The following is a 25,639-nucleotide window of genomic DNA, read 5'->3' as shown; positions in this document are numbered from 1 at the left end:
TTTATTTTTGAATAATTTTACAAAGTTATTTCAAATCTGTTTTGAGTTTTGTCATTATCAAGAAGCAAGAATTTTAACAAGATTGCAACATAAAATATAAAGAAAAAGAAATAAAGGGGTCTGAGTACATTCTGAATGCACTGTAAATATTTGTATGTATGTATGCATGTATATGTGTGTATGTGTGTATATGTGTATATATATATATATATTATAAATTCAAGCCACAGAATATAAAGTCCACATTAGTATAGAATTTAATAAAATTCATAAGCTAGTTCATGCACAGCTTTCTTATAGTCTCACAGACAGATGAAAACAGAGATGACTAGAATTGCAACATGGCATTACAACACCTATAAACCAGTCATTGACAGACCAAAATCAAAAACATTAGGCATTTTAAAATGCGTACATTTTTTTTAAAATATATATATAAATAACTGCCTATCGGTGTTAAAACCATTTAAAACGGTCTGTGGGGGGTCGTGCTTTTGACACGACAATTAGGGTTTTTGGACAAAATCACGGAGACCAAGTAGAGGTGATTTCTGAAGTAATAAACCTGATACTATAGAACATTTATGGGAAACAGAAACCTCGTTTATAACAGAGGTCTGAACTACAAAGCAGGATTTAAGCAAATCTATAAAGAATTTTGACATTGTTGATAATTAAGGCTGATGTCAATGCTTGTATGCTCATTTGCATGAAGAAGTGAATATTCTCTCGAAAATAGTCTACATATTTGCCAACAGACATTATTCAACAGCCATCAATTTACAGTATTGTGTGTAACAATGGTAAAAGTCACTGAAACTTTTTTTGTTTTGTTTTTACTTGATTCACAAGAAACTGGTGAAATTCACTTAGACTTAAACACGTTTAAAGATGCTCTTGCTGTATAAACTTCAAAATCACCAGTTTTGTGAGTTAGTTTGTAGGTTTTCAAATATGAGGCACGTTTTGAACAAATCTTAGGCAAACTGCACAATTGGTAGTGATTCCAAACACAAATCCTGTTGAAATTTAATTAGAGAGCATGCAAATGCTTCTGCTCATCTCACATGTATGACTTGGCACGTTTTACTGTGCTGCAGTGGGTGTGTGTAGTTTATCATAGTATAGTTTGTTGGGACAAATAAAAGCAAAGTGTTTGGGGACATAAATAAGTGCATATCAATACTTTTCTTACAATTAGGACAAAATGAGACATCTTGTAGGTTTTTTTTTTTTAAATGACAACAAAATTAGAAACTAGGATGATCTGTGCACAAATCTGCAAATAAAAAAGCGAATTAGTAATCTAAGTGCATTAAACCATCATGATTGTGGATATATTAAATCTGAAAATGACACCATTTGTACATTGCAGCAGCAGTCAAACGCTATAAAGATACAGATCAAATACTTCCTATATATCATTTAACAACGGATGATTTTTTAAAAACCAAGCAAATCAGATTATCTACATTTGTGTGAACTATAGAGTTAGACTCAATGAAATAAATACATGAGTATGAAGGTAAAACATGATATTGAGGAGAAGGAGGCTGATTGTCATGACGGCAGAGGTGACGGTACAAAGTACATGACCGAAAATCTCCATTCGAATCAATAACTGCTTTATCAGTGAGAACAATTGATGAGTAGAGATTCAGGAATCTAGAGATTCAGAAGCTCACTGTCTTGATATCGACTGTTACATTCAACCCAAGATCACATCCATTGGAAAGGATCATTGCTGTAGACACTGTCCTCATAAGTAATTAAAAAAAAGGGGGGAGAAAGTGGGGGTTTAAAAATGGATTGTTTCCATTGGAATCATCATGAAGTGCTCAAGTGTTTTTAAATTAAGGTTTAGAAAAGAAAGGCCTTTGTTTAATTTGAGGCAAATGCTCTGTCATTGGAACTGAAAGTCCCATAATGCATCTCTCTGTAAACGACAACACAATATTTCTAGGGTAATGGTCACATACTGAAAGGCTTACACTGTTGCAGCTCCTCTTGAGGTAGAGCTTGTTGGTCGGTTCAATATAATGTGATATATTTGATTCACCGTGAGGGCAAGGGATGATGGGACTTGCATGACTTCAGTCTCAAGGTCAAAATGAAATGACAGTCAGAGTGCAATCACACAGAGGGGGCTGTGATTTGGCTGTTGTAGTCTGCAGTCTCCATTTTAAGGATATATGGGATGATACTGTCGATTGGTACGTTTCCAATAAGGCCGGTAAAAAACAGCTCCTCAGTTATATTGGAACTCATCAACCGCAACGCTGGTAAACGCAACAGGATTCGGGCCAACCTGCCACATCAAAGAGAAATGAATGAAAGGACATTAACAAATCAGCCAATTAACAAAACACCTAAATGATATATAACTCCAGCAAATAAGGCATACTGTCAGTAACCACAGAAAAATAAAAAACAAACATAAATAGAGAATTTAAAAACAGAGAAGTTTACAGTTTTGTAATACTTTATCTGAGACTACTGGTTGTGCGTTACAAGTGTAATTCTTGTGGGGCAGTTTTGCTTTATGGAAACAATTCTTAAGGACACTTGTGTCCAAGGAGGTCAAGAATACCTGCAGCAAGCAATTTGTTAGCTTTCCCATTCATCTCAATGGTGTTTTCTTGGTTGGCACAGGACCTGAAAGTTATTATGGCTGTAGATGCAAAACTTAATATTAAAATATGCATTTCACACTGAGTTGCTTGCCGTCTGCATTCTAAATACCCACCAGAAGGACAGCACAAACATGTTTTCCTTAGTAAAAAAATGATTGTTGATGCTGATGTTAACTGACAGCATGCCAAAAATGCTGTTGATCAAGACTAGGATGCATTTAACCCAGAGTAAATATGGAACAGACCTGTAGGTATCATCGGGATAGGTTTTTTGCACGTAGTCCTGGAGTTCCATCTGCGCTTTTTCCTGGAACTTTTCAATTTGGCTACAGCTACTCAAACCTGGATGATCTTGTGAATAAATGAATCAGTTGTGAGTTTACATCTGTCTTACTACAAGTGCTTCAATCACTCAAATGCAAGATTCTGGACTTCTTCATACAATGTCATGGTTGTGTAAAGCTTGTGTACCTGGACTGAAGAGGACAATGGCTTTTAAGTAGGCATATTCATATCCATCTGTCTGCAGCTTTGCCATGCTGTTGCAGAACTCCTGTAGCTTCCATATGTGCTCCATGACTAGTTTAATGCGTTCACTCGATAGCTTGTCTACTGAGAGGAGATCAGTTGTTAGTTAGTTAAAGACCAGTGACAACACTTCAATTACATCCACATATTAACAGAGATAACTTGTTCTAGCAATGCTACCAACATCAACAATTTTTTACATTAAAGATGATTTCAGTATTAAAAATATTTAAAATAATCTTTTTATAGAAATCCTTAAATCTGAAGGTTCCTTTCTGGCTCCTACTTTAGGAGAAGTTTCTTCCCAGGGTCACCAGATCCGGTGTCCCTGCAGAGTGTAGCTCTAACCCTAATCAAACACACCTGAATCCGCTAATCAAGGTTTAATCAAACTCTGCAGGACACCGGCCCTCCAGGAACAAGTTTGGTGACCCCTGCAGTAAACCACCCATTTTAAGCCATTATACACATGTATTATGATGGCACTTCACTATATTTGTGTACATTTGAAAACACTGTGAAAAAACTGGAAATAAAATTTTTTAGAAAATGTATCAAAGTACAAATGTCTGAAATTCAGTCTCCATGTCAATGCCTTTATGTCCCGACTAAACTGTGTGGCAACATTTATTCATTCAGTCATTTCAACCACAATAGGTGCAGGACTTTCTATTTTATTTTATTTTTTTAAGTTTTGCTGGGCATCATTACAGGATCATTACAGGATGGTGCATGATTCCACATTATTCTAACTGCACTAAAAAAAAAAAAATCAGAGGAAAACCACAGACTGTCAGATAAATCTAAACATATTACAAAACTGGGAAGATCTGTTCTAAACTGAATTTCTTTGCTTTTGATTAATGTAATTATAAAATGTGCAAACTACTAGATCCAATTACGTAAAGCAAATGTTCAAAAGCAATTGAAAACGGTTTCTCAAAACTATTTAATAAAATAAAACATTCTGGTGGGAAAAGGGCTGAAAAATGCATCATGTGCAGACCTCTACTTTTGCCTTTCTACCACCATCTGTGGTTGAAACACAACTGCATGCCACTCGCAGAGCTGTGCTTTTACATCAGCTGTGTTGCAGTACTGCTATTCTGCATGGACAGTTTTAAAGGTTTGAGGAATCCTCATGATTACTGGAGGATCTGTCACGCTGCACCAAAATCCACTGAAAGCAGGGAGAACTTCCAACAAAGCATATTGCAAAAAAAATAAAAATTAAGGTTTATATTTGCCACTGTTGTTCAGATCTTGCTTTGGCACACGCTCTGCCGCTTTGTCCTTCTGGATGCAAACTATGTGCACGGCCAGTTTTATTGTATAATATCTCTAGTCTCAAGCACAAAGTACACTCTGTAAACACTGTGGATGTCAGACTTGATGTTTAACTGTACCGTACCGTCCTGGACACTGGACTGCAGATGATTGACGATGGCAGCAAGGATGGTGGACAGACTCATGATCTGAGCGCACTGTGCCAGACCCAAAATAAACAACTCATTCCAGCATGCTCGCACCAGGGCTGTGTTACATTCCTGCCTACACATACAGAGAGAGAAAACTGGCATACTCTAGAGAGATCTGTAAGTATAGAGAGAAACCCCAAAACAGAAATCTCACCCGAGAGCAAGGAACGCTGGAATAGAACGCGCCCAGTGCATGGAGAGGAAGAGCAGGCGTGATGCAGACTCACAGATATAATGCACATTCAGATACTCGGGCATTGGGCTTGGCATCGTCAACTACAGAGGGAAAATAATCAAACACTTTATAAGACATTTATTTTATTATTTAGAAAAGTAAAGCACACACATACACAAAAAAATTGAAAAATTAAAGGTGTGCGATTTTGACAAAAAACAATATCTAGCATTTTCTGTGATTTTATCGATTACGTTAATTAGACGTTTTGCTGAGTGTGTTATTGTGCTGATATCTTAAGGACTACCAAGGAAAGCTGATTACTAAAGTTTTTTTATATTCTTCATATTCTGTGTGGTCATTTCAAAGCAGTGATAGAAATTATTCTTTTTCAGTACATTTAAATTGATTTTTACCTTTTATGGGCATTTTTCTCTTTACAACACTTTAACCTGCAGTTACAAATGCATAATGTTTTGATATTTTAAACATAAAACATTTGCCAAGAATATAAAAAAATAGAAAATATAGAAAAAAATGCAGCAATTGATATATAGTTTATTTATAGTTATTTTCAAATAACTTCATTATTGTTCATTTACTTTTAACTAATCCACACACATATACATATAAACATACACACACACACACAAACACACATCAATAATACGACGACCACCGCCTCCACCTCTATTAATAATAATAGTAACAATAATTATAATAGAAATAATAGTAATAATAGTATTGATAATAGTAATAATATGCAGAATCTATAAGAATCTTACAAAAAGAAATAGGACATCACCATAGTCAGTTATCATATAGTGATCATATAATTACAATATAAACGTACCATCAGTTACATACTCATATATACACATGCATACACAATGTATTCATCTAAAAAGAATTATTGAAACTAATAAGTTCTTGTTAAAAGCTAACCAAAATTAAAAATAATTTGCTTATAATTTCCACACAGGACAGAATTGGTGTTGTTTCCAAACTAAAGGAAATATATCTGTATCGGCTATCGGACAAAATGAGCTCAAAATATCGGCATATCGGGTATCCGCAAAAATCCAGTATTGTGCAACACTACTATTGATAGCTGCTAATATAGACAGCTAATTCCTCTCACGCAGGTGCAAAACGCTCGTGTTAGTTTGCAGTCGGCTGTAATCTGTGTGGTGTGTTCAAGCGCAGCTTTTTGGTCCAGACGCTGCAGACGCGAGACGACAACACCGTTGGCTTTTGACGCTGCTAGTTCTGTGAAGTTGACTTGGTGTGTCCCAGTCTTTACTTGCCAGTGCTACTACACTAAACAGTGTATCATTTTCATAGCAACAACTCTTGACTTCACTCAGCTTTATTTAGCGCAGCTGCCAAACTTCCCGTCAAAACAATATAGCTAGGATACAGACAGGATAAAGCACAATATTCTTTTTTCGTGTTCTTAGTTGGAAAAATAATATGACTGCTTCTCGTTTGCTGATGGCTCCGGTTAGTTTAATCGCCAAATTTCTAAAGAGTAAAAACACTCACAGTTTATATGATATTTCAAGTCCTGACAAATCAAATATGTCATAATTATCATGTGGCATTCAATTACATGTTTTTAAAATTATATATGGGCCAATGTGGGCTGTTATATGGGTTAAATACATGTTTTTTAAATATATACTGTATTTTATAAATAAAATATATAACATACACCACCATTCAAAAGGGGGTAAAAAGTATTTTTAATGGTTTTGAAAGAAATCTCTTCTGCATGTATTTGATCAAAAATACAGTAAAAACACAAAATTTACCATTTGGAATAAAACTGCTTTCTATTTGAAAATATTGTAAAAATGTATTTTTCCTGTCATGCTAAATCTCCATTACCCCAATGTTCACCATCACATGTTTCTTCAGAAATCATTCAGAAATCAATCAAATCAGATCGCTGCTCAAGAAACCTTTCTCCATTTTTTGATGGTATAGTTGAAAACCAGCTCTTTGAAATTTTCTTAACCTTATGTCATTCCAAAACCTTACAAAACTCTGTGCTGAAAAAGCACAAATGAAAAGAAATCTGTACAATGTTTAGGCCTCTCTTTTTTAAATGAAAGAAGATAGCAACCCTTATTAATTAAAATTATTAATAAATAATACAAATAATGAATAGTATTTATGATAAAAAAAATTAATCAAACAATAAAATAATTGTGAAGTGTTTGCAGTAAACAGAAAGATGGAAATATGAATTGGAAGATACAAATGTAAATTATTTGAAATTATTTAAAACTTTGACATTATTAATGTCTTACTGTCATTTAAAATTTTTATTGTATGTTGTGCATTTTTTATTGCACACGTACAATGCAAGACAGTGAACATATCAACATTATGAGGCACATCACACTGACATACAAAAAAAGCTTTTGAAAGACTTAAAACTTAATGAACTCTTGACTATAACAAAGATATTATTCAGAACAGCACTAAAATAGTAACTATTTTGTCAGTGAAAAGCAGATGTTTCCCATCTGTAGGTTTCTTTGAAGTATTTGAAAGCAAACAAAAAAGGGTTTACTTTACTTCCATTTATGTGTGTAAATGTTCATGGTATTTCCTGAATCAATAAGGATAAATATTATTATTTTTCATTGATAGGTAACCGAAAATATCAATCCAAAATTTAGTGTCAAAATCACCGCAGAGGGTGTTCAAGAGCACACAGACATACACTCTACAACAGCAGCTAAACATTTTAAGGTTTTTTTTATTTTGCCTTGATTTTTTAATTTCATGTTCACGACTTCAAGGCTTTTGCAGGAGTGCGTGTATGTCATGTACACACCTTAAAGCTGATGTGTGTGTCTGTAAGCAGAGGTCCCTCGACTTCTATGAGTGGTGAGATTTGATCCCTGCTGATCACCTGTATAGTAGCTCCACCCACCCCATCCATCTCCGACAAGCTCTGGCCCTCCGCCACCTCACTGGGGTTCAGAGCTTTAGCGAGCGTGTCAAAGGCACTGCAACACCAAAGACATCACACTCAGAAATAATTAGAAAAAATAACCTGTTTTTTTGTTTGTTTTTTGATGGTATAGTTCAAAACCAGCTCTTTGAAAGTTCATACAGTTCATACAAAACTCTCTTCTGAAAAAGCACAAATGAAAAAAAGAAATTTGTACAATGTTCAGGCCTCTCTTTTTTTTTTGTTTTTACATGGAAGGAGATAGCAACCTTGACTTCAACAATATAACTGCAGCAACAGCACTAAACAAGTATCATAAAAGTAGTGCGTATGACTTTTGTGCCATTTCCTACATCTGTAGGAGCCATACATACATCAGCTTTGTTTGAGTAATTTATTCAAACAAACACTTCCACAGAAGAAGGATCATATGGGTTTGGAACAGAGTCATTTTCTTTTTAAGATTACTTATTCCCATAACTAAAACCACAATTTTGTGAAAAACATACACGCATATTGTCGGCATTAATAACACACCGTGTGATTTCACTGGGTGATTCTTCCAGCTGACTGTCTGTCATTTCTCCGTTACTAACCGCGTCGTTCAGGTTGGCTAACGACGTAACCACATTAGCCAACGTCCCCAGATCACCTTGTCCTGACTCCGTCTGATGAACAAATAACATCATTTATATTTAAGAATAAAAAAAAAACAGCTACAGCTTTTTTGAATGTTTAGAATAATTAAATAAATAAAATATATAATTAACTAGCATAGACATATATAATTAAAATTAGTATAATAATTAATAGTAAAAAAAAATATATTTAATTTAACGGTAACAAATACCAAAACATTTTGGATCAGGGACTCCTTTTAACTGTCAGCTGAACCCTTCAGATATAAATTGTTATTTTTAAATAACCCCCTGACATTTCATTTCATGTTTACTCTTTCAAATAAATATAACACATAAATCAATTCATGACAACTGTTTATATAGGATTATATATGTACATGAGAGTAAAAAAATATTATAAATTGGCAATTTGACAATCACAATCTAAAAACACAAGATCACAAACTCCAGCTTGGGAAATGGAACAAAACACAAAAAAGAAAAAAAAGAAAGGTTACGTAGATGTTTTTACTTTGTCTGTTGCCAATAGTAATGTGCCATCAGCTTGTATTAAAGGTTGTTGGATATTGACAAGCATCCCAGAGTCCAAAAGCCTGGACCTGCACAGAGGATTAAATCATGATAAAAATAACAAAAATGAATTCATGCAGCAGATGTTTTTATCCAAAGCAACTGAAATCCAACAGGTATCTGATATACTTTTGTCTAAGAAATAAATAGTCAAATAAATATCCTGTATTGAACCCTACTACACTAAATTCTTCATTTTAATTTGAATTATAATAATGTCTGAAACTAAACCTTTGGTCTAAGATAGGTGTACGCATGATGTAGCATGCAGATGGTTTGTGAATGCGAGTCTCACCGTGTGGCGTCTTTCTCAGAGATGAAGGTCGGTGTTGCGATGAGGGGACTTCGCAGGTCTTTCCTGATGTAGATTTTCTCTGTGGATGCTGCACAGTTGGCAGGCTTTTCTCTAGGAAGATCAATGGGTTTTCTCTCACTCTGCACAGCTATGTAAGTAATACAAAATGCATAAGTTCTGTCAGAAGCTTCAGCCTTCCAAATTTTTCATTGTGCAATTATGAAACATTTAAACGGGCCACAATCTACACATTTGTGGCTATTTATTTTTGCCCTGAAGTCCACCTTAAATGTCTTCATAACAAGTAACATGCTCCTAAATCCTGCAAGACTGTGAAGTTGTATGTTTGTTTGTGGGAAGGTTATATAGTATCATAGGCAGTTACAACATTGTTCGCCTCTCACGTTACTGTAAACAGTTCTGAAAGCAGGTTACAGATCCTCCAGCTGAGATCCAGCCAAGCACCAGCACCATTTCAATAACTACAGGGTGTTAATAAGTTCAGACGAGGTTATATGCTCTCATAAGATCTGACAAAAGAAAAAAAGGTACAAAGCCATCACTGGGGCAGTACCCTAAGGTACAAAAGATAAAAAAATAAATTTACCCCTAAGCAGTACATAATTAGTACTTTAAAGGTACAGTATTAGTACCTAAAGTGAACATATTAGTTCAAAGGGTACCATCCCAGTGACATCTTTCTACCACTTTACATGGTCAGAAATGTTGTTGTTGTTGTTATTTTTTTCACTCACACTCCATCTTCATGCCCATCTCCAAGCACTTCCTGAGACGACAGAACTGGCAGCGGTTGCGATGGTGTTTGTTGACCACACAGTCCTGGTTACTGCGGCAGCTGTACGTCAGACTCTTGCGCACACTTCGCTTGAAAAACCCCTTACACCCTTCGCAGCTGACTGCCCCATAATGCCTCCCTTCAAATACACAAACCCGCACATTGTATTTTTTGAAATAAAAATAAAATATTTATAAATATCTGGAAGTATATTTAGAAATAAAAATAATAAAATTTAACCAAAACATTCAACAATACAATGACCAACTCACATGTAACATTTTTACTCTTTTACTTAAAGTCAGTTCCAGGTAAACAAAAGCATCTGAAGCACAGCAGCGTTTCTAATCCTCTTTTTTTTACTTGTCCCAGGTCCTGTCCTGTCCTGTTGTCTCAGAGTATCTTACTTAAAGGAATAGTTCACCCAAAATAAATAAATAAAAAAAAAAAAAAGTACTCACCTTTAGGTCATCCAAGTTCTAGATAAATTTGTTTTTTCATCAGAACAGAGTTGGAGAAATTTAATGTTACATAACTCAGGAATGGATCCTTTGCAGTGGGGAAAAAAAAAAAAAAAAGAAACACAGGAATTCACTCCACTCCATCAATTAACATCTTGTAAAAGGGTATGTGTCTGTAGCTTCTGGCCACAAATTTTTGCTTCTGGCCAAAATAACCCATAATCAATAATCCATAACAACGCAGTGTCATGGATAGAGGGCTCATATTTTTTGTGGAAACTGGTTTGAAGTTAAAATGCCTTAATGATGGATTTGTTTATTACAATCATGCAGTTTTTCATTTCACAAGGTGTTAATTGATGGATTCAAGCCATTTGAATTAATTTGATGTCTTTATCAGCTGTTTGGACTCTCATTCTGACGGCACCTATTCAATGCATTCACTGGATGATTCAATTTGAAAGGATTCTGGTCCGATGAAGAAACAAACTCAACTAATTCATGGATGGACTGAGGGTGAGTGAATTCTCAGCAAAGGTACATTTTTGGGTGAACTACTTCTTTAATGTTTGATTAAAACTACAGTCCTTCCTTGTTTTGGAAATCGTCAGCAGCAGCAACTGCCTCATATTGACACTTGGGCCAACACATCTTATCAGCGCTAAAGTGACCATCCAAATTTTCTTTTGTTTTCACATGACCTTTAGAGGTGTGATGCAAATGTTTAATATCTTAAACCTAAAATCAGACATATAATCTGAGAAAAAAAGTGTAATGGTCTTTACAATCTACTTAGGCTTACAGTTCTTTTGGAAAATGCAGCCCTGGCGATTTCAGGCATGTTTTGCTACTTCAGCATGCAATACTCATTTGTAGGTAACACATGTCTCGCATACGTAACGTTGCTTTGCATGCACTGGCATTATTCACACTGAATGTGTTTGTACCTGAGGCTTTATCTCCACACACCACGCAGTATTCTATAGGCTGGGCTCGGCTCATGTCTGCCCCTTTACCCAGAAGCCTCTCCACTGACACCGCATCTGTTACGAACTACCCGAAAAGGCAGAAGGATTACTTACTTGGCATTTAGGGTTAGCAGTTTTATAGCACAATTACATACCCACAGATCAACCCAGGTCACAGATGATGATGAAGATGATGCCTGGGCTAAAAGTAATTCTCTAATTCACAGATGGGTATGACAGTATATAGCCTACAATGTAAAATACAGTAAAATGCATCACCTAATAGAGATTTTACTCTATTTTCATGTTACAATAAAACATGGAGTAATAAGAAAATACTAGGGAGGCTCATTAAACGGTTAACTGTTAACCGACAAAAATAATTTTGACCGATCAATACAATCCGTTAAACGGTTTAAAAGGTTCTTTTTTTTTTTAGTAATTTGTCAAAATATTTTAAAACATTTGCTGGATGGTTAAAATAAAATTGCATTTTTGAGAGAATAATAAAAAAAAAGATAAATCGCATAGGTCTATAAAATAAGTTGCATTTTATTATTACATTTAGAAATAAACCTGATGCCGACCCGAAATGTTTACAAACATAAGCTAGGCTATTTTAGTTCCCCTCACTCCACAAAAAAATCCTTTAAATTTAAAAGTATTGAAAAAAGAACAAGAATAAAAAATATAAGAAGCTACAGGCTGTAAAAATGACAAGCCAAAACAAATTAATTTAGGCTAAAGCGAAACTGAAACTAACGTTGGGTCTCTCGTATGACACAAATCCAAATGTTTCCATATTCGAGATGTATCTGAATGCCAAAACATTATTTATTACGTAAACCTGGTTTTGTACTTCACTCGCATTCCAATATCCACATAAAACAAATTATTTGGCATAATATCACAGCAGTACATTGATAACGATTAAGCAGTGTGATCTTTCCATATGTTTGGCTAACTGTATTTTATTATGATAATGGAAAGGCTGCATTGTCAAGTTAGCGATGCTTAACGGTGTGACTCCTAGTCATACAGATCATCAAAACTGTAAACGGTTTGCTTTTATTTGTGCTTTTATTTTGTGTAAAAAATAAAAAAATGCACAGTACAAAAATGAACCAAAACTCTGCATATAGCTACTTGTTGCAGTTTTTTTCTTTCGTTTTGTTAATCAAGTAAAAATATTTATCGTACAGGTCTATGCATTCATTATATATAGCTTAGCTTTATGGTGTTTTTTTTCTGTTCGCAGAAGCGCTGCAGGTGCGTGATGTGATGTGACCTTGTGAATCCTCATGTTCTGTTGTTTGCTGCTTTTTGCGCATGTAAAATGAATCCCTGGAAAACAAATTTTGGTATTTTAACGGGTCACAGATACTTATCCTTTCAAAAATAATTAAATTCTAATTTAAAATAATCTTGTCGGTTAACGGTTAATAATCGGTTAACAAGTGTCGGCTGACGGTTAAGAAAAATAACCGAAATGAACATCTCTAGAAAATACATAATGTGACACAGTTATTTACTGATGCCAGAGTTTTAATTCAAATACGAATAACCTAGACTTTTGTCTTCTGTCCATCAACAAAAAAGTAATCAATATTTTAAATTTACTGCACTACTCAACAATAGACATTCGCACAGTTATTTAAAATATAAATAATTTTCAAAACAGGTAGTTCTGGTGCTCTAATTTGTTTGGCCATACAGATCAATTCAATATAACATCACAGAGATGATTTGCCTCATCACTGTGTCTGTGAGTGCTGTGGAGTTGTATGATTTTTGCCTGCAGTGAGGAGCAAACTTTTAGAAAATTAGAGCATCAGTGTTTTCTCCCGCACGGAGAGAGAATTTGTTTTTTTATTCTGTGAAGGAAACAGTCTTCCATAGTTTCTCCTACCAGTGAGTAAATACAGACTGCTTTGAGAGGGGATATACTTTGTTCCATTTTAATATTTTAGGATTGAAATTCTGGGTCTGGGACAAGATTCAAGCAATAGAATCTAAACATGAAAGGCATTCGGAAAGTACCATAAATAAATGAAGACAGTGGCTAAAAAATGAAATAAAAGTAGCAATTAATAGTTTTAATGTGACATAAGCGAAATCTGTTCTGCAAAAAATAACTTTACAGTCCTATTCTGCATGTATATACTATGTACTTATTAGTAATTACAATAATTGGGTAATAACTAGATATTAAACCTAATGTATATTCCTTGGTACTTTCTTAGGTAAATACACGGCAACTACACCTAAGTGCATGTACTGAAAAATAACATGCAAAAATCCCTGAGACATAAATGTGCCCACAGTTAAAGAGACACCCATGCATTTATGTAATTTCATACCTGAATTCGGCCAGGAACCAGGCTGTCAGCAGTAGCAAAAATAAGCTGTTTGGCGCTGGCACCCTCAGGTGATGCCAGGAGGACTTTGCCTGCTGAAGAGCCATCAGGTGCTGCAAGGATAAATTGCTGTTTGGGCACAGTGGAGTCCAGTGCCGTCACTATCTGGATTTTTTGACCTGTCTGCTGCTCAGTGACTATCTGAAAAAAAGAGAAAGCGTGTGAGTGTGTCTGAATGTGTCAGTGCACCATCTACAATAAAGCATGTGTGTGCGCTTGTGTGTGAACCTGTATTCTCTGTGGGGTTGTGACAGAGGGGTCAGTGGAGATGATCTGAATGCGCTGGGGAGAGGTGCTCATCACTGAGCTGTCTGACGCAGATGACTGCACCTGCAACACACAGTAAATTCATCTTTATCTGAGGGTCAAAGGGAGCATGTTTTTATGGTCACTAAATGGTCCACTAGTAAGTTATGGCTAAATTACTGGCATCTGCCAACCAATAACTGCAATGAGCGAGCAGCGCTCTTGGTATTCTATCACAAAATAATTTGTAATAACCACATAGTAATAATAATAACCACAGAGACTGTGATAGAGCCAGCAGAAAGCGGAGGAGTCATCCAAGATGTTCATGTCTTTCTTTCCTTAGTCGATAAGAAATTATGTTTTTGAGGAAAATATTTCAGGAATGTTCTCCATGTTATGGACTTCAATGGTGCCCCTAAGTTTGAACTTCCAAAATGCAGTTTAAATGCAGCTTCAAATGGCTCTAATGATCCCAGCCAAGGAAGAAGGGTCTTATCTAGTGAAATAATTGGTAATTTTCTAAACAAACACTAAACATTAAACAAACTTTTTAACCTCAAATGCTCGTCTTGTCTCATCTCTGCAATGCGCATGCATAGTCTATGTAATCTGGATCAATACAGTTAGGATATGTCGAAAAACTCTCGTCTTGTTTTCTTCTTTAACGTCAAAACTGTCCTACATCACTGTTTTACCCCTTTTTTTGTAAAGGGAGTTTGGTCTTTGCATGTTCACTTTGTAAACACTGGGTCAGTACTTCCGCAGCAATGTAGGATGATTTTGAAGTTGGGTAAGAAAACGAGATGGGAGTTTTTCGACACACCCTAATTGTATTGACCGTACTGAACGGGAAAAATCAGAGTTTACGCAAACTTAGACAAGAAAAGTGTTTGACGTTAAAAACTATAGAAATTGTCAATTTGTTTCGACAATGACCGATCGCTTTGCTAGATATACATCACTAGATATCAGTCAGTGCAGACGGACAAAACCAGGGGATTGGAGACAGACCAGTGTTCATTATGTAGATGGTAGGACCAGGGTGTAGTACTATCTCTGCCTGCTTTTCAGACATCTCAGCTTGGAAGAAGGTGCATCACCTCACAACTCGAACTTGTAAAGAAATCTCCTGCCAGTTGCGTTGACCACAACATCACTGTTCACTTGTGGTATATGACACTAATGCCAACCAGGACAAAAAGCACTAAGCCACTCAACAACAATAAACCGAGGCAGTTATACACACGCGCACACACACACACTGGTTTCCATGCTTTATGGTTTTGATACAGTACAAACTGTATTTTCATCCCTTACTATACACTCCCCATTTTTTAATTGTTGATAGGTTGACAGAATTGTCACTTGCCTAATCAGGTCATTGTTGCATTATCAAATAAATGTATAAGTTTCACATATTTTTAAGTCTTCTTAAGCCATTCGATGCTCTCATACTCCAGAGGTGGTTTTCTGAGCTCAGTAACGTCCACAGCTTGTTGCGCTTAAGCAGAAACGTTACTACCTTTCTTTGACAAGAGGTCATCCGACGTGAAGAGCCACGTGATGCTATTTCTACATTACGTTCCTTTATAGTGCTCTCACATGTGAGCGGTTAATCAGGTGGGCTATCACATGGTCGGACAATATTGTTCTCTTAATTAGGCTATTCTGCCACTGGTGCAATGACACTGTATCTGACTGGATACGTGCGTCAACACTTTTATTAAACATTTGAATCAATCAAAAAAAAAAAAAAAAACATCCAGCCCTACCCTACCCTTCCCACAAAACTTTCTGCTATTATTTGGTTTTCACAAAATTTCACTCTGTATGATTTAGAAGCTGATTCCTCATGGGGATCAAAAAACGTTTGGCCCCATTATTGGCCAACATAATGTAGGTAATACCAGGTACACACACACACACACACACACACACACAATTGTCCTCTTCGCATATTACCTCTGCTCTAGCATCGATGAAGTGTATTTTAGCCACCACGTCATCAAGCACCATCGAAGATCAGATTAAAAGTATCCTTGAAGGCAGCCTATGTTTTGCATCCTTCATTAAGAGAATTTTGAAGGATGCATCAAGAGTATCCGTCACATCTTCCAATCACCCACAATCCTTTGAAAAAATTCCAAAAGAACTGGTGGGAAATGAATTGGCAGTGAACTTGTCCAATTATGTAATGTGCTGCATTATTACACACTGTTTTTCCTATGTAATACTGTAAAGCTGCTTTGACACAATCTGTATTGTTAAAGCACTATATAAATAAAGGTGACTCGACTTGACTTGATGCAAGACAAAAATTATGCTGGACAAGATGGCAATGTGTTTTTAATTTGTTTTAGTAAATGAATCACATAATGCTAAACTGCCAATGAGCTAAACCACTGGTTTGTTCGCTGTATCACATTAAGAGAAAGATTAACAGAATTTTTTTTTCTGTATTGACTGTGGGGGCAGAAACCTATATGATGTGTCAGTGTGGGCTTACTTTACAGTCTCATTCGAGAATTGTAGCCTAGAGAAGCCTCAGAACGACTGGCATAGGAAAGATGCAGCCTTCCCATTTTAAAAAGCATTCCTCCTCCACCACTTTTTTTTAAAACTGTGTTGAGAATAGTGCTGAAACAGTGGATTTCATGATGTAACATTTTAAATGTAAAATAATTATATAATTATTTACAACTATAGTAAGGTTTGCGCTTGTGTGTCACAACTAGTTAATTTTCAGTAATATCATAGATTTAACTGTACTGAGATTATCAGATAAGAACCAAACGTGAACTGAATTGAGTCGAATGATGACACAGTTCTCTTCTGTAGAGCTGCTTTATAGCTAAATCCAATTTGATCAACTGATCAGCTTATTAACATCAACCACACTCTTACTAACCTAAGCTGAATTAACATTGTACTGACTTGACTTGAGCTTAAGTGGTGAAGGAGCGGAACACACCGGAAAAACTGAGCTGACAGATGCTCAACGACAACCCGACACTGCCCGATGACCGACCACCTTTTAATCACCTCACATCACTCACCTCTGAAACCTGCTCAGTGGTCAATATCTGCTGAGCCAGCACCTCCACATTGGTCGTCATGGTGATATGAAGTCATTAGAAGTATCTGATTGGACAAAGGCCAGCTCTGCGTCTGCCAACAACACCTCCACCTATTTGCCAATCAAACACACATATTAAATAAGAGTCAATAAGTTTTGCACAAAAGAATATTACATGCAACACCTGAAATATTTCCTTTAGACAGACAGTTCATATCTAGGCAGCAAAAGATGCTTATTTTATTTATGTAGTGTGAAGTCTGATCTTTGAGAAAATATAAAGGGTCACTTAATTTGTCAATTCTTTCATTGGTTTTTATAAACATTTTTATAGAGCTCTACCATAAATTTGTCCTATGGTGTGACATAGCAAAAATTAAGGGAAAAAAACTCTTAATAATACACAAATTTCATGAGAGAGATGTATCTTAACTGTTACACACATATTCTCTTTTTTTTTATTTTTTAAAGATATTTTGAGATAAAAACAAATCTGTGGTTCTTTTATGTGTGTCACACCATACAACATTACTTCACACTTAAGGACAGAAATGGTAGTTATTAAAGTATTTCTATTTAATTTTGAATACATCAAAAGTATCAAAATTTTTATACAAACAATATCAACATGGTTTTTAAACAAAATAAAATAATTTATCAACAAATTAAGTCTCTTTCAATCTGTATGTTACTAAAACTCTTCTAGCCCCCCTGCTGCATGACACTTTATAACAGTACAAGTTTTCTACAAAAACATTAGAAAACAGTTCATGTATTTATTGCATTTATGAACAATGAAAAGGATCAAAAAAGACTAAAAAGGAGTTGAACAAATTGTATTTAATTATTTAAAATGCTTCTTAAAGAGACTTTGTCCTCTGGTGTGACAGTATAGGTGTCACACCGGTGGACATTACCTGTTACACCAAACGACATATTAGCCTTTTGTGTCAATTAATGACCTTGCAATTCCGAGCGAACCTGTCATTAGCAGTTAGCAATACACATTCGCATATATAATTTAGAGATGTGACACACCAAAGGACAACAAAACATAACACTTTTGTAGTGGTTACAAAAAAAGTAAATATTTAAATAATTCTGAGCCAAAAATGTACCATGTCATGGGCTTGACAAGGGGCTTCAGTAACATGACCATGAATGTGGTCCTTCAACTAATTAATTTTTTCTCTGGAATTGGCCGATTTAAAAATCAGGATATGGTGTCACACCAGAGGACAGTGTCAGAGACAAACTGTATCAAGTTCCTACGCTTTCAGAAATACATGGATGACAAAAATGATTTTGTGTAACGTGGACGCTGAGGCAGAAGTAGAATCCATTCGCGGAAGTTTATTGCAAACGACAGCAAACATAAACGTGTAAACAGGCAGAGGGTCGATAACCAGAAAAGCAGTCCAACAGCATACAAAACATAAACGTAATCCAAGCAGCAGAGAGATAAAGCAGGCAGTGGGTCGAATACCGTGAAGTCAGTCCAGAAACAGCAAACAATCCAATGGGGTAATCCGTAAACTCAACAGTCCATAAACAAAGCAAGGTAGCAACAGGTAATCCAACAGAGTAAATATAGAAAGGCTCGGTAAGGCAGGTTAAACTGGCAATACTTCGCGAATTCATGAGCACATGGTCAGTCTTTATATAGTGCCAAACAGGAAGTAGCAGTAGAAGCAGCAGAGGGAGCGTGCAGGCAGTTCTAGGGTGAGGGTTCCCTCTGCTGGCTTGGCGTTACAGAATCCCCCCCCCAGGAGCGACTCCTGGCGCTCAAAAGAACAGTCCAGGTGGGTGGGGGAACAGAGGCAAAACAGGGGGTGGGACGGAGGGCCAGGTCTATGTAGAGCAGGTGGGTCTGGATCGTGGAGCAGGGACAGACAGTGAAGCACTGGAGGACCTGGATCGTGGAGCAGGGACAGACAGTGAAGCACTGGAGGACCTGGACTGTGGAGCTGTGGCAGACAGTGGAACCTTGGAGGACCAGGGCCATGGAGCTGTGACAGACAGTGGAACCTTGGAGGACCTGGGCCGTGGAGCAGTAGCAGATCGTGAAGTACTGGAGGGCCTGGGCCGTGAAGCTGTGGCAGACAGTGGAACCTTGGAGGACCTGGGCCGTGGAGCAGTAGCAGACCGTGAAGTACTGGAGGGCCTGGGCCGTGGAGCAGTAGCAGACCGTGTAGTACTGGAGGGCCTGGGCCGTGGAGCAATGGCAGAGTAGGGGACCATGGTGGGGCAGGCGGAGCAGGCATAACAGGGAGCCATGGCGAGGCAGGCAGAGCAGGCATAACAGGAAGCCATGGCGAGGCAGGCAGAGCAGGCATAACAGGGAGCCATTGCAGGGCAGGCAGAACAGGCAGAGCAAACAGGAGCAGAGATATCCACAGTGGGACTAATGACATGCATAACAGAGCGGTGTGTTCATGCATGATTTTCTTGGCCGTGGCATGACAGGCAGAGAGTTTCATATGGGTCTTCTTGATTGCGACCTGGCGGGCAGAGAGGGGACCTGGTGAGGTTTTGGTAGGACAACAGTTTCCTGCCTTGACTCAGGGAGGCCTGCCGTGGCCGGACTTGACTCGGGGAGGCCTGCCGTGGCTTGATTTGGTTCATGAAGATCAACTGCGGCTTGGCTTGGCTCCTGGACGACAGCCGCAACTTGACTTGGCTCAGGGAAGACAGCAGCAATTAGACTTGACTCGTGAAGATCTGCTGCAACTTGGCTTGACTCAGGAACAACATGGCTTGGCTCAGGAACGACATGGCTTGGCTCAGGAACGACATGGCTTGGCTCAGGAACGACATGGCTTGGCTCAGGAACGACATCTGTAACGTGACTTGATTCGTGGGGAACAGCTGTGACTTGGTTTGACTCGTGGGGAACAGCTGTGTCTTGGCTTGATTCATGGGGAACAGCTGTGTCCTTGCTTGACTCTGTTGCTTGACTTGACTCTGTTGCTTGACCGGGCTCTGTAGCTTGACCGGGCTCTGTAGCTTGACCGGGCTCTGTAGCTTGACCGGGCTCTGTAGCTTGACCGGGCTCTGTAGCTTGACCGGGCTCTGTAGCTTGGCTGGACTCTGAAGCTGGACTTGACCCTGAAGCTGGACTTGACTTGGAAGCCTTGGACTTTGGAGCAGCAGCTGTAGCTTGACTTGACACAGGAGACACAGCTGCAACTTGACCTGACTCGGAAGATGGGGGAAGGGGTAGCTGCCGCAACAGGAGGGAGCGCCTTCTTAGCTGTCCATACAGCCATTAGGGGTGAGTCCAGAACGTGGGTCATCATGTGGCGTGATTTGGAGACAACAACCATCTTATAGAGTGGCTCTGGGATGGCGGCCATCTTGTGAACTGGCTTGGGGAAGGCGGCCATCTTGTGGACTGGCTCTGGAATGGCGCCCATCTTGTGAACAGGTTTGGGGATGGCGGCCATCTTGTGGACTGGCTCTGAGATGGCGGCCATCTTGTGGACTGGCTCAGGGACGGCAGCCATCTTGTGAACTGACTCTGGGATGGCGGCCATCTTATGGACTGGTTGTGGGTGGGCGGCCATGACGGGTGCAGACCCTGGAGTGGCAGGCGTGGCGTGAGCAGGCCCTGGAGCGGCAGGCATGGCGTGAGCAGGCCCTGGAGCGGCAGGCATGGCGTGAGCAGGCCCTGGAGCGGCAGGCATGGCGTGAGCAGGCCCTGGAGCGGCAGGCATGGCGTGAGCAGGCCCTGGAGCGGCAGGCATGGCGTGAGCAGGCTTTGGCTTGGCAGGCATGACGTGAACAGGCTTTGGCTTGGTGGACGTGGCCTGAGCAGGCTTTGGCTTGGCAGGCATGACGTGAACAGGCTTTGGCTTGGTGGACGTGGCTTGAGCTGGCTGTGGCGTGGTGGACGTGACTTGAACAGGCCTTGACTTGGCAGGCATGACGTGAACTGGTTGTGGTTTGGCAGAAGTGAAGTGAACGGGCTGTAGTTTGGCAGACGTGACATTAGCAGACCTAGGCTTGGTGGATGTGGCTTGAACAGGCTTTGATTTGGCAGACTTGGTTTGAGGGGGTTCTGGCATGATGGTGACAATACCGGACATGAAGGTTGGAGTGTGAAGGGTCTCTGGTTTGTTTGATGTGACGTGAGCTGGTTGTGGTGTGGTGGTTACTGTAGGATTGCGGGGTCCCTCGTCCGCAATCCCGACAGTAAAAGGTGAGCCGCTTAATCGGAGTGCTAAGTCAATATAACTTTCAAGAGTCCATTGAGGGGTATTGCGTGGCAGAAAACGTGATATGTTTTTGTCCAAACCGAAACGGAAAATGTCCAGAAGAAATGTGTCATTGAAGTATACCTGGTAACACAGTTTACAGAAGTCTGTTACGTAATCCTCTATGGAACGGTTCCCTTGTCGGAGTCTGACGAGACAATCTGCTGGGTTCATTGTTGGCCGTGTAACTTCCGCTGGATTCATGGGAGGCGAAGTATTCTGTAACGTGGACGCTGAGGCAGAAGTAGAATCCATTTGCAGAAGTTTATTGCAAACGACAGCAAACATAAACGTGTAAACAGGCAGAGGGTCGATAACCAGAAAAGCAGTCCAACAGCATACAAAACATAAACGTAATCCAAGCAGCAGAGAGATAAAGCAAGCAGTGGGTCGAATACCGTGAAGTCAGTCCAGAAACAGCAAACAATCCAATGGGGTAATCCGTAAACTCAACAGTCCATAAACAAAGCAAGGTAGCAACAGGTAATCCAACAGAGTAAATATAGAAACGCTCGGTAAGGCAGGTTAAACTGGCAATACTTCACGAATTCATGAGCACATGGTCAGTCTTTATATAGTGCCAAACAGGAAGTAGCAGTAGAAGCAGCAGAGGGAGCATGCAGGCAGTTCTAGGGTGAGGGCTCCCTCTGCTGGCTTGGCGTTACATTTTGACTAAAATAGACACTTGTAGAATTATGCTGGAGGTATTTATTAACATTTTTATGCTTTTCTTTTTAATTTATAAAAGTTGTAATTTATAGAACCATGCTTGAGTCATATATTTGAGACAGGACAATTTTCCAATTTGGCTCAAAAAATAAAAAAAGGACATGTACGACAAAGAAATGTTTAACGACTTACTGCATTTTAAATAATGACAATATTAATTAAATTAATTTTTATCTTGTGGGACAGTGAGAATGCCATGTCAAGTCTACACCCCATCTGCAGCTTTAGGAAGATTTCATAGGTTTGATCAAGGCAGGAATAAAACAAGCTCAAATTGTTTACATCTTTAACTCCACTCCAGCACAGCTATGCTAATTGTCCACTCTTACACAAAATATTTTGGCACTTCTTTAAAATAGGTGTAACCCCCCCAGGTCCTACTCATACCCACTCCAAGCGGTACTCAGACCTGGGTCTCTGGCATGGGAGATTAATAGGCGCACCTCCCATGATTTGTGTTCTTTTATGCAGAATAAAATGTGGCCTGAGTAATTCCCATTACCTGATTCCATCCATCCACACACACAGCACAGAGCTAAGTGAAGACTAGTCACATAGGCTTTAACATTAGTTACTAAAGGTTATCACAAATTTACAATGAACAACATTTAACAATATTTATTAATCTTGGTGGGTGTTGATTTAGAAATATAATATTTTTCATTATTATTTCAAGTTAGTTCCTAAATGCGTTAATTTATGATAACATACAACATTTTTAACTGTTAGCATTCACAATGTAGCTTATTAATGTAGATGTACATGTGAACATTAATCATTATTAAGAAACTATTGAAAAATATTGTTCAATGTTAGTTAAGTGGTAACTAATGGTGCTTCCATTTCACAGAGCAGAACCTCTAGGTCTAATGCAAATTACATTTTATGCTGTCTATATTTTTATGTGCACATAGACTACTTCTAAACATAGTGTTTACTAAAGAATATATGATTCCTTTGTTTTTATCCCCAAATTGTACAATTACCTGTTACTTCCAGGTTTTCAGTGGAAATTATTTAATACATTTAATTCTCTTTTCCCCAATATTCAATATTTGTTAATTAAATTGTGCATGTCAGATGCAAGTGAATGTTATTACACTGTTATTAGTATGTTATTATTACTGTATTCATTTAAACTAGTTTTATTAGCATTTATGTGATCAACACATCCATAAAAATGTCACTGTATAGATTAGTAGTTGTAAGCTCTGATCCATAAAGATTTAGAGTCCCGGAATTGAGATGAAGCAGCACAGGCTTTTATTGATTGGCTGGTATTGCTGTTTGTCATAAATTAACGACTCGCTGATAGGTCACCGGTAAGGTTAATAAAACGCCTCAGAGCGTTTTATTCCAGGAAGTCGTGTTCAAAAAACGGAACAAAATGGAGACCTTGGCGCAAGGCCAAGGAAAAAAACAAAAAACACGGAGCCTTTGTTAAACGTCTGCTAAAATAATTAACATTAAAAACATTCGTGATTCCTCATGACAGTAATATTATGTCAAGTCAGGCGACAGCTCAAAAGCATCCACTAAATTGCATGAACATTGAGGGTAAATCCTCCCACTGGAGGCACCCGCGGTGGCAAAGGTAAAAGGGTCGAGTTCATCTGTTAGCTCTCAGGCTAACCAGCTAATACTTAAATCATGTATGCCGATGTATAAATCATATCACACTGATTGATTCAATTACCTTTATATACAACAGTTGCTCTAGAATAACCTGAAATATGGCAGTCAATCTAAACCATACTATACTCGGACATGCTTTTGTCGTTAAGAAAAACAAAAGCTTGACTGTTTACAGCACGGATGAGCTTTGAGAACAGCCTTCGGCCTGTATCGCTGCGCTCCAGACGCAAACGGGTTTTTTTTTTTTCACGCGATCGTTTTGACCAACCATTTTGCGACATGCAGAAATGAAAAGCTGCTCACCTGTGATAGGGACGGACGTAGGTTTTTTGCTTTCAGGTTTATTGCACATTATTTGTTATTGTTTTACTCCAGTGAAAGGTCATAGTTCGTGACCCCGTTTGCAAGCGTGCAAGAGTTTTTCTTCCTCTCGGGCTCGTTCACGGTTGCGCGGACACGAGCGTCTGGAGCAAGGCGTCGCTGACGTCATCGTGTCTGTCTCCAACACGACAGCGCGGATTGGCAGCCTGCGCTAACAATTCACTCCTGATTCACAAAGCTTTGACGTTAGATAACCATGGGAAAAATATTCTTTTGTATACACACGGCAATCTTGAGTTAACAGTGGGGTTTTACATGCTTACTCTAGTGAGAAACAAATGGGCTTGTAAACCTTCATAGATATTAATTGTCATTGCATCATTTATTTCTCCCTACCAAAGTAATACGTTATTAAAAATAACGTTTAATCTTGCGCAAAAAGATGACTGATAACTGATACCTGTAAGTGACAGCTTAGGTATGCAATAAAAATATTTAACATCATGGCTTTAAATGGTTATTTTATGGCTACGTTTCTGTCATAAAAATAATTGTATTTCAGATAGGGGGTAGAAAGTGATAAACATTATTAAATTATTTGATTTTGTGTCTACAGCATTAATTAAATTCATGCAGAATTTAATCAGTAAGGGTTTTAGATTTGTACAAATAAGAATGATTTATACATGGCTTTACATGAAAGGGTTGGTTAAGAACATTTCATTCAAGCAAGTCAGTAATTCTGATGAAGTATCTTGTTTTATTACTGTTGGTTTGCATCAGTTATGCACTTCAGGGATAGAATTAAACCACATGGTTCAGATCAGATGCAGTCCAAAGCATTCAGTAAGTTATCGCACAGAAAATACTGAAGGTGTTTTTGTTCCCTCGTTTACAAGGGAAAGTACTGCGTTTATATACCAGGTTTGTTAACTCTAAAAATCTTGTATGTGGTGTTTATTTGTCTTTAAAGGTAATTATCCTGTATATATCTGGTAGTTATTATGTAAAGGAGAGTGGTAAAAAAAAAAAAAAATAGAAGTTTACCTCTCTATGATGACTTCCGCTTCTGGGAACACTAGAAATAGTGTACAGGATAGGCTTCAGTATGTTGAATGAGGAAACAGTATATTTCTTAATGGATTGACAGCGTTGCACAGCTCTGACCCAAACAAAAAGATGAAGTGTGGCCCAGATTAGAAAGCGGGCTCAGAAAGTAACTAAATGTGCTATAATCCCATTCCAGACCCTGTCAAAACTTACCCAGGATCCAAAAACACCATCAGACCCCAAAGGGTGCAATTTCAGATAAAATGCTACAGAGATATGTAACAGAAAAACCAGCACAGTGAATGTGAACACTAGAATAGTGTTCTAGAATTTATAATTAAATTTCAGATAAAATGCAACACAAAGTATACTGTTATAAATGTACATCATTAT

At 38.1% G+C, this 25,639-nt stretch overlaps 2 protein-coding genes across 3 annotated transcripts; both read right to left on the bottom strand.

Moving 5' to 3' along the window:
- Positions 1-239: 239 nt before the first annotated feature.
- Positions 240-24,359, bottom strand: nr2c2 (nuclear receptor subfamily 2, group C, member 2). Of its 2 annotated transcripts, none has more exons than XM_051118096.1 (15): positions 24,179-24,359; positions 17,236-17,366; positions 14,159-14,260; positions 13,874-14,071; positions 11,493-11,598; positions 10,044-10,223; positions 9,289-9,436; positions 8,935-9,022; positions 8,320-8,450; positions 7,663-7,837; positions 4,794-4,915; positions 4,573-4,712; positions 3,105-3,245; positions 2,879-2,984; positions 240-2,308 (listed from the first exon to the last, which is right to left on the bottom strand). In XM_051118096.1, the coding sequence occupies exons 2-15, from the start codon at positions 17,293-17,295 to the stop codon at positions 2,134-2,136; spliced, it is 1,872 nt and encodes a 623-aa protein (XP_050974053.1). In that variant the 5' UTR covers positions 17,296-17,366; positions 24,179-24,359; the 3' UTR covers positions 240-2,133. The 2 variants fall into 2 exon arrangements, with proteins under 2 accessions (XP_050974053.1, XP_050974054.1); XM_051118097.1 differs by having other exon boundaries at positions 3,105-3,242; positions 24,179-24,358.
- Positions 19,020-20,902, bottom strand: LOC127170251 (adhesive plaque matrix protein-like). The gene is made up of 2 exons (XM_051118101.1): positions 19,368-20,902; positions 19,020-19,241 (listed from the first exon to the last, which is right to left on the bottom strand). Exon 1 carries the CDS (start codon positions 20,879-20,881, stop codon positions 20,171-20,173), a length of 711 nt encoding a protein of 236 aa, XP_050974058.1. The 5' UTR covers positions 20,882-20,902; the 3' UTR covers positions 19,020-19,241; positions 19,368-20,170.
- Positions 24,360-25,639: the final 1,280 nt, after the last annotated feature.

Source organism: Labeo rohita, chromosome 8, assembly GCF_022985175.1.
Source record: "Labeo rohita strain BAU-BD-2019 chromosome 8, IGBB_LRoh.1.0, whole genome shotgun sequence".
Taxonomy (NCBI): domain Eukaryota; kingdom Metazoa; phylum Chordata; class Actinopteri; order Cypriniformes; family Cyprinidae; genus Labeo; species Labeo rohita.
Note: the sequence above shows the minus strand (reverse complement) of the source record. Positions and strands in the feature narration are given on the sequence as shown.

Coding starts and splice junctions, on each gene's coding strand:
- nr2c2 (XM_051118096.1), bottom strand. CDS start 17,295: ATGACGACCAATGTGGAGGTGCTGGCTCAGCAGATATTGACCACTGAG. Junction 14,072..14,158: donor CAACCCCACAGAGAATACAG/GTTCACACACAA, acceptor TCTTTTTTTCAG/ATAGTCACTGAGCAGCAGAC. Junction 9,437..10,043: donor GATGGGCATGAAGATGGAGT/GTGAGTGAAAAA, acceptor TTACTTACATAG/CTGTGCAGAGTGAGAGAAAA.
- LOC127170251 (XM_051118101.1), bottom strand. CDS start 20,881: ATGCCTGCCGCTCCAGGGCCTGCTCACGCCACGCCTGCCACTCCAGGG.